We start from the raw sequence: 9,357 nt of genomic DNA on the forward strand, positions 1-9,357 counted from the left end.
CCAGAGTTTACCTTGGAAATTTCCTAAAGCGCTAAGAGTTTGTAAGTCACAAGAATCCGAAAATTGCCTTAGCCTAGGCTTCTTGCCCGATTGCCTTCCCACCCCACCCCCCAAAATAGGTGTCTCTATGCCTAGTATAGAGGCCCTTCTGGTGGATGAAGAGTTGTGAATAGTGGGATTCACAAGAGGGCACGCTGAATCTATTTCTGGGGCCCTGTGTGTACAGAACAAACCCCCGGGGCCTGGGCGTGTACGCGCGCTCGCGTGCAGAGAGTGTGCGGGCGAGCTCGGGGGCGCTCGGCTCCGCTCTCGGGCGTGAGCTTTTGTGAGTGTGTGCTGGGGGGGGGGGCGGGTTGTGAGCTCACGCGCTCAAGGCTGCGCCTAGAGCTCCGCTGCGGAGCTGGAGAATAGTGTATAGACAAGTGCGGGGTCTGCAGACCGCTGAGGGCGAGAGAGGGGTGATTCGCCTCGGATGAGTCTCTCCCCTCTTTTCTCCCGGGCCCGAAGCTCCTCAAATCTCTCTACAGGGTTGGAAGTGTCTGGGTTCGTTGTGGCGCCTGTGAAGGAGGAAGCAGGTTGAACAATCGAGTGGGCGCGCCAGGACTCCCCAGCTCCGGGCGGGGAGAGGAGAGGGAGCCCCGATTCTGCGCAGGGAGGGGGCGGGGCTGGGGGCCCCTGGAATGAGGAGGCGGGGGTGGACACCGGGATGAGAAGCGGTCACCCCAGAGAGGCGAGATTTCGTTGAGATCGCACATTAATTGGAGATAACTGATTAATTCCAGAGTCTTATGACTATAAATGGTGATTCTCTACCAAGGTGTCTATATTAAAAAAAAAAAAAATCAATCCGTGTCATCCCCCACGTCAGGCCTGCTCGTGGGCGTGAGGCTGTACTTCCTCCGCCCCCTCCTAATGGAGTGAACCATTCCCAACTCCCCCCCCCCCCAGCCTCTCACTCTCTCGCTCTCTTTCGGTCTCTTCCTTGCTCCCTCTCTTTCTCTCCTCCCTCTGCCTTCCCAGTGCATAAAGTCTCTGTCGCTCCCGGAACTTGTTGGCAATGCCTATTTTTCAGCTTTCCCCCGCGTTCTCTAAACTGACTATTTAAAGGTCTGCGGTCGCAAATGGTTTGACTAAACGTAGGATGGGACTTAAGTTGAACGGCAGATATATTTCACTGATCCTCGCGGTGCAAATAGGTAAGTGGCCACCCGGTACGACTTGGTAGGCGGCTGGAGATTGCCTGCCCAAAGAGGCGCCTAAGGGGACTTGCTGGCCGGCCTCTGCCGCCGTTTGCAGAAAATACAGCAGACACCCGGGGTAGGGGCATTAGCTCTTGGGGACCCTGGAGTCCTGGTTGGGTCTTCCTGAAGAAAGAGATTTTTTTTTTATTCTGCAGAGAAGTGTGTGTGACAGGCTGTCTTCCAAGGGAGGGTTTCCCCCTTTTCTCCAAAGCGCACATCCATTTTTTTTTTCTCCCTCTCTGGGGTTAAAACATGATCTGAGCGCTGAGCATTTGTGCCCTGTTACTTACTACAAGATACTATCTTTAGGGGTCGGAACGTGAAGGCAGAAATAAGATACCTAGGCAGCTAAGGGCTAAAAAGTTTATATGCAGAAAGCAAAGATATTCCAAGGCTACCCTGAAACTGCAGCATTATAACTTTGTCCTTCCCCTGCCCCTCCCCCTATATCCTAGCTGCAGCGTTTGCTCCGGGCACCGCAGACTACTCTGAGAAGGATAAATCACCCGAATATGCACCAGTATACTTTTTCAGACTCATGTGTGTCTGTGATTTTTACATATCCGCATCTCTATTATTTTTATACAGGAAAGGGGTTTGACGTGTTTGCAATCTATCTTTTGGTGTGTTTGTTATTTTTGTTTACAGCGGTTTGTGGATTGATTGATTTAGTCCCCCATTTTATGTTACGGAATGTTGAGTCTCAGCTACCCTGTTGGGCAGCTTTCTTAAAGTTCATATTTTTCCATCTAAAATGCAAATGTTTTAAGTACTGGTGATTTTACTTGTCCGATACAGAATGGGGACATTAATTAATGTAGCTGAAAAGAGAAAGCAAAGCAGCTTATTAATAGAATGAACAAAAGAAAAAAAATAGAAAGTCTCCAGTGATTATTCTGGAGATGGAGAAAACTGTTATCGTGCCGGGAGACAGCATTCTTTACAGACAAATCCTTGCAGCATTTCAGGGGTGCGTCAGGGAATTTGTGTGGGACAAGAGAAAGAATACCTAACATTTTTTTCTTCGTAAGAAATGTAGAGGAATTGTAGCTTCCCAGAACATTAAGACTGATTTATTCCATCAGGGTCCATATGCATTTGACATGATCTTGAGAATTCGATTTGGGTTTGTTTGTTTGTTTGTTTGTTTGTTTATTGTTTTGCAGAAACTGGGATTTTTGTAAATCAAGGGGCATGCACCAGGATGTTGGCTTGTCCTTTAATTTTAGGAAATGACTTAATGCTTTGTATCTGGTGGTTTGCGCCTTTGGACATTAGTTCAAAGAGCTGCAACCATCGTAGGACTTGGATCCCAAGGGCAGCAAATTGTTTGAGCATTGGAAATAAGTGAACGTGGCATTTTACAGATAGACAACCAATGTTCACAAATGAAGAAAGATGGAGTGTTTTAAGATAGGGGGCTCGCCTGGGGGATGTATGGGGACTCTGATTTCCTAATGCATGAGAAGACAACAGAATGAAACAGTCATTTGCAGGGGAATGCATTTGATTAACCTCAGCCTGAAAAAATGACCACAATTTTTATAGTGGAATTAAAATGTATATGTCCCCAGATGTTTGCCTTTTTGTTTTTTGTTTTGTTTTGTTTTGCATCAGAGCCTCAGTCTTTATTAATTCATGGATGGAAGCTGTCCCAAATTACTGACACTTGGCGAGAAGCATGGGGGGTGGGGAGGGGCGGGGAAGTAGAAGATGAGGAAGTTTGGAATGAATGAGAGAGATCCAAGAAATGAATGAGCGAATGAAAACCGCACTGGATAGGAAGATAGAGAAGACAGGTCGGCTGCCTGCCTGGGGGGGGGGGGGGGGGGTACAGAAACCCGGTTCAGGAAGGACTGGGGACTCAACCTCTGTCCCGCGCACTGTTTTCCAGTGCAAGCTACATTTCCAGAAGCCGCAATTGCGAGACCCAGATATGTTCCCGAGTAAAAATATCCCGAGATATTTTACACAGGCTCACACACATGCACCCAGCAACGCCTGGAAAAATAAAGTGAAAGGGAGGCTTCCCGCCTCCAAAAAACCCCAACCCCACTTTTAAAACCCGACAACGAATTTTGGGGGTCAATGGGTGAGGAAGGGCCTGCAACCAGAGATGCTAGGTTGCATTTTGTTTTCTTCTTGGAAAGGCATGTTTGTAACATACATGATAGCGGGAGCTGAATAGGATCTTTCATCTTTCATCGTGACTGAGCTACAGGAGAACAACGATTTATTTATTCATAAGACACGGTGTCAGTGTTTAAATTTTGCTTTTATTATAGTGCTGAGGATTTTTTAAAAATCGGCGTGAAGGAGAGTGTTGGGAGCTTGTGTGTTTGCCCCAGCTAAGGTGGAAGTTAACCTCGCTCCCTTACGCAGAGCTTCCCGTTCCGGATTAGAAAGCACTAGTCCCGCCTAGCTCTTCCTGCAGCAATCTGCCAAGTGCAGCTCTCGGCTGGCTGCGGCTGACTGGGTCACCTTCCCTCGAGTCTGCGGTAGCTTGCTGTTCAGGGACAAGTGCCTAGTGCCTAGCTGCCTGAGACGGGGGGGGGGGGGGGGGGGTGCTAGCCGATCTGTCCTTCCGGGAGTTTTCACACCGGGATAGAGGCAGAAGAGGTCTGTGCTCGGACCCCTAGAGCCCACGGCCCATTTCCATTCTGAAATTCACCTTTTCCCCTTCCCCCGCCCTTACAGCAGGGATTTGCACTTCTCTCTAGCCCTTCGGGTACCCTGGGTGTTTGTTGGCCACCTTGTGGAAAGGAAAGGGTTTTGAGCTGCTGCGCTGGCCTGCCGGGAACCTAGCAGCTCTTAAATTCACCGCCTCCGAGTTTGGTTGGCCTGAGGATGGAAGACTTCAGTGTGGCCTGAAATGTTTTCATCTCTCCTCTACTGACTCTGCTTCAGCTTCTACCTACACCAACCCCCACCCACCCCGTCAGAGCCAGAGCCCTAGGCCGGCAGCTTGCAAGGCCGCTAGGAGCCTAGCTGCAACCTTGAGAGGAAAGGTCTAATCTAGCTGTTTCCAGAGACATAAAGGGGGTGTGCGAAGGTGAGAGAAACAGAGAGGCAAGGAGAAAACAGGGCGCGCGCGCGCGCGCGCGTGTACACACACACACACACACACACACACACACACACAGAGCTACTGAGACCAATCCTTACCCCAGCTAGGTCCCTGAACATATATTGCCTTTCTTTATAGGTGCAGAGGACGTATTCACCTAAGAGTTTCACAAATAAGAGACTCCATGTTGAACAATCAGTATAATAATAATAATAATAATAATAATAATAATAATAATAATAATAATCTGTTCCATTGGTCGTTGTGGTCTTCCAAAGACCATTCATCATTCATTCATTCATTAATTATTTGTTGAGCTCTGACAAAGATCCGGGCACCCGATGGCTATTCTGGGGGTGTGGCACTTAGTTCAGCTGCGGAACCGAGCTCACCACCTTTCCGTTTTCATCCCCAGAACACTGTTTCTCAGACCTCCTCTGTCACCACAAAAATGGAAGATCGCACCACGAGACGTGACAGGGTTTTGCTGGAGGAAGTGTTGAGAGACAAGGAGGGAGAGAGGAGGGAAAAGTAATAACGGAGATGAGGGAGGTGAGAAGAGGGGGCGATGAAAACAAAAAAAGAAATAGAGCACAGTTGGAGAGGGCTGGAGAAAATAAATGGACTCACCTCCCTGCCATCCCTCCTCACCCACCTACGCTCCCATCCCTCCCTCCGTCTGCACCAGAGGTGGACTGACTACAAATAGGTCGTTCCGGGGCCACAGTGCTGGATCATAAAAGAGACCACCCCAGGGGCCCTTAGGATCAGCCACGGGGCAGAGTGGCTGTGATGCTTACTGGTGTCCCTCCTCCCCACAGCTTACCTGGTGCAGGCCGTGAGAGCAGCCGGCAAGTGCGATGCGGTCTTTAAGGGCTTTTCCGACTGTTTGCTCAAGCTGGGCGACAGCATGGCCAACTACCCGCAGGGCCTGGACGACAAGACAAACATCAAGACCGTGTGCACGTAAGTGTCCCCTCTGACCCTGTTTTCCCTTCTGCTGGCTCTGCTGAGGTCAGGGTAAATGCCACTCCCCACCCCCCCCCCACACACACACACCAATATTCCGATAGTTGGGATCTGTGCCTTTCCACCTGCTGGCCAAGGCTGCCCTCCGGCTCCTGGCTTAGACTCTGCAGTCTTAGACACCGTGGCCTGGTGGCCTGGGGTGGGATAAGAAAGAATCTTTCCCTAGCCTAAGTTTTCCACCCTTCCAGGCCTGCACCCAAAAGGCATGGACCCAGGGCAAGGGATAGAGTATCAGTTCAGCAGTCTCCTGCTCCACAAAAATCTTTCCTCTGAGATCATCTCCAATCATTCTTCTTGTGAGTGGGCAGCCTGCCTAGCACTCTTGAACAGTTGGTTCTGGTTTAAGGAGAGTTGGGGTAATACTAGATTTACTTAAGGGCAAAGCCCCTCCAAAACATACTGGAATGGTCACCAAGTGCAAGAAGGGAGTGAGGGTCTCTCTTTTTCTGAAGAGAAAGTCTGAACCCATAATCTGTGGCAGTGACTTGGAGGCTTGGCAGGTTTGCCAAGGCTTTGCTAGCCCATCCCCAGGTTTTGAGTAGCCAACCTCCTTGCTCTCACTACCTCCCACTACCTCCTCCCCTTCCCACATCTACTATTTCTCCAGACTGGCAGCTACAGACCCTGGAGAGAAGAGGCCTTCGTGCCGGGCTGGGTGCTAGGTCCTCTGCCTGCAGCTGGCAGGAGGTGAATTGTCAGGAAACACTCACTGCAGTGGACCTCCTCATCTTAGCTTCTGCAAGCCTTAGAGATGCTCCTTCTCCTCCGGAAGCATGCATTTTCTTTTCCTTTTGGAAAACAAAAACAAGCAGACAAACAAAGCTGTATCCAACCATTGCCACAAAATACCCTGGCAACAAAGCCGAAGCAAGAAAGAGGCTTTGTTCCCAGAGATTGAAGTGCCCATTTTCCGTGTCACACTTTATGCATGTGTGGTTTCTCTCTTCCTAAACAAAAAAGAGGGGTATTCATTTAAGTTATGACCAGATAAGGTTTGTCCATCTTGATACAAACTTTCCTAAACACCTTGGTACCTACTAGAAACTCCAAGAAGTGGCTGGTATTTTGTTATACTAAGACAGGGTTGTGGGGGAGTATTTAATTTCAAACATCAGATAAGAATGGATCTGCAAGGCTGGACAGGTTTCCAGAAACCCAGAACCTCCAGGAGGGGTGTGTGTGTGTGTGTGTGTGTGTGTGTGTGTGTGTGTGTGTGTGTGTGAGTGTGTGTGTGAAGGTCCTAGAAAGCATGGTCAAGAGAAGCGCAGGGTCCCTGTGGTTGCAGGCAGCTGGATCCAGACCCACTGAGTTAATAGTGCCCAGCAAGTGGGTGGAGTCCACCTTTTCCAGTCCAGGATGTGTTTGCTCTTCTCCATATCCCCATTTCAGAACTGCTCTGTTTCTATCTGGGTTACCTAAGGAAAGGGGTAGTTTGTGTGTCCTAGGAGTTCTGCGGAGGAGGAGTTGCCCCTTGGGCCTTGCAGTGTCTGTAAATGTTGGTATTGGTTATGAATTGTGGAAACTGAAAGTCTTGGGTCCCAGTCCCTGAGCCCTAATAACTCAGAGAATGGAGAAAGTCACTCAATGGCAGCCGGAGTTCCAGGAACTCCAACTAGCATTTATAACTTGTGTGGGCCAAAAGCCAGGTTAGAGGTGAAAGCAAAAGCTAGGCTTGCCTTCAACAAGCTTACAGTCCCGACAGGAACAAAAAAGGAAAGAGTTGAGGAAAAATAAATGACCAGACCAAACCGAACCAACCAAACAAACAAACAAACAAATCAAAAGCCACCCACACTGCTGGGTGCCCGCTGACCCTGAGATTAGGGTCGGAGCGAGATGGGAACCAGACGTGAGTTACCGATGCAACACGCAGATCGACCCAGTTCCAAAAGGAGTCAGCGCCTTAGGAATCGATCACACCTTGGGATTATATTTAGTTTCAGAATCTATTTCGGGTTTTCAGAAGAAAAGGGGGACAATAAGAAAGAAGGAAGGAAGGAACGAGGAAAGAAAGAAAAAGAAAGAAAGAAAGAAAAGAAAGAAAGAAAGAAAGAAAGAAAGAAAGAAAGAAAGAAAGAAAGAAAGAAAGAAAGAAAAAGAAAGAAAGAGGGGGACGATGGATGGAGGTTGTGGGGGCGGGGCTGAATCTGAACGGAGGGTGTGTGTGTGTGTGTTTGTGTGTGTGTGTGTGTGTGTGTGTGTGTGTGTGTGTAGCAAGGGTTGGGGGGGAATACGGGGTGCAGGGATATTGAGTTGCTTGAGTTGGTTCAGGAACTGGCCAGAGGTAGGGGGTTTCCAAGCCCTGCCCAGGAGGAACTGCATAGGTGGCCAACTTGCCCACTCTGGAGAGGTGGGTGCTACAACCTAGAGGAGGTAGGGGCGAAGCTCCTGGGTTTCAAACCTTTGAAAAAGGCTAGGGAGGAAGTTAGGGGAAGAACCCAGCTTGCAGACCAGGAAGGAGCACAGGGGTTTGCCAAAGCTGGAGGAGGCTCCAGAGCCCACTCAGATGCCCAGGCACTGAACACTCACCGGCCGGAGAGGAGAGGCGAGCAGGCGGGGGCTCCCGACGCCTTTGGAGAACTGGGTCGGTTGGTGGGATGGCCTCGGACGACCCGAAGCCAAGTGGGGGAAGCTTGGAAAGGAAGAGGGGGAAACCGAGGTTAGGGAAAAATAAAATAGGGGGAGGGTGAAGAGAAACTGGAAACAAAAGGAAGGTGTGGGGGCTGGGTGTAGGGAGAGAAGCGGGGCGAAGGCGAGAGGACCGTGGCGCAGAGAGGAGGGAAACAGAAGGGGCGAGGGGGAGGAGAATGTGAGAAGCCAGGAGGGGGAGGGCCTGGCTCAGAGCAAGTCGCCCATCTTGCTAGCTAAGAGGCATTAATGGGCCGCAGCTTGCAAGGCTTAGTGCTGTTTTCTTAGCTTTCCCGGAGGAGGGTGAGCAATCTGTTGGCGCAGGCCCTGGTGCCAGCGCCACTCAGCGGGTGCGACCCGGCTCCTGGCTGTCAGGTCCCCTCTTGGCACCGGACTAGGAAAATCAGACAGGGAAAAGAGAGGTTCACACACCCTGGGACCGGGTTTCTGGGATGGGCCAAAGATCAGGCAGGACGTTACTCAGCTCAGAACCGGTCTAGGAAACGGGGTTGAGGGGCGGGGTGAGTGGGGAGAAGATACCCAGGAAGGTTAGAGAGGGCGCCGAGACCTCGGGTCCTCCCGAACCCAAAGTGATCCTGCTCCTTCTGTTTTGTTCTGTTCCTCGCCAGATACTGGGAGGATTTCCACAGCTGCACGGTCACAGCTCTTACGGATTGCCAGGAAGGGGCGAAAGATATGTGGGATAAACTGAGAAAAGAATCGAAAAACCTCAACATCCAAGGCAGCTTATTCGAACTCTGCGGCAGCAGCAACGGGGCGGCGGGGTCCCTGCTCCCGGCGCTTTCCGTGCTCCTGGTGTCTCTCTCGGCAGCTTTAGCGACCTGGCTTTCCTTCTGAGCGCGGGACCGGGTCCCCCCCCTTCGCTCACCCACCCACACTCACTCCATGCTCCCGGAAATCGAGAGGAAGAGCCATTCGTTCTCTGAGGACGTAGTGATTCTCTGTGATGTTGAAAACACTCATATGGGATTGTGGGAAATCCTGTTTCTCTCTTTTTTTAATTATTATTTTATTTGATTCCTTGTGTTTTATTTGCCAAATGTTACCGACCAGTGAGCAAGCACAGCCAAAACCGGACCTCACCTTTAGTCCGTCTTCACATAAAAATAAGAAAACGGCAAAGTCACCCCATTTTTTATTTTCCTTAATTTTATTTTTTTGGCAAAAGAATCTCAGGAATGGCCCTGGGCCACCTACTATATTAATCATGTTGATAACATGAAAAATGACGGGCTCCTCCTAATGGGAAAGCGAGGAGAGGAGAAGGCCAGGGGAATGAGTTCAAGAGGGGTGTCCACGTGGGAAGCATCTGGTGAATAATCGCTCACGTCTTTCTTCCACAGTACCTTGTTTTGATCATTTCCACTGCAC

The 9,357-nt window shown here is 50.1% G+C and overlaps 1 protein-coding gene across 1 annotated transcript; it reads left to right on the plus strand.

The window, feature by feature from the left end:
* Positions 1-1,017: 1,017 nt before the first annotated feature.
* On the plus strand, positions 1,018-8,851 carry NRN1 (neuritin 1). The gene is made up of 3 exons (XM_080909047.1): positions 1,018-1,196; positions 5,130-5,274; positions 8,595-8,851. The coding sequence occupies exons 1-3, from the start codon at positions 1,142-1,144 to the stop codon at positions 8,821-8,823; spliced, it is 429 nt and encodes a 142-aa protein (XP_080765173.1). The 5' UTR covers positions 1,018-1,141; the 3' UTR covers positions 8,824-8,851.
* The last annotated feature ends 506 nt before the right edge of the window (positions 8,852-9,357 follow it).

Source organism: Micromys minutus (assembly GCF_963924665.1).
Source record: "Micromys minutus genome assembly, chromosome: 1".
Lineage (NCBI taxonomy): Eukaryota > Metazoa > Chordata > Mammalia > Rodentia > Muridae > Micromys > Micromys minutus.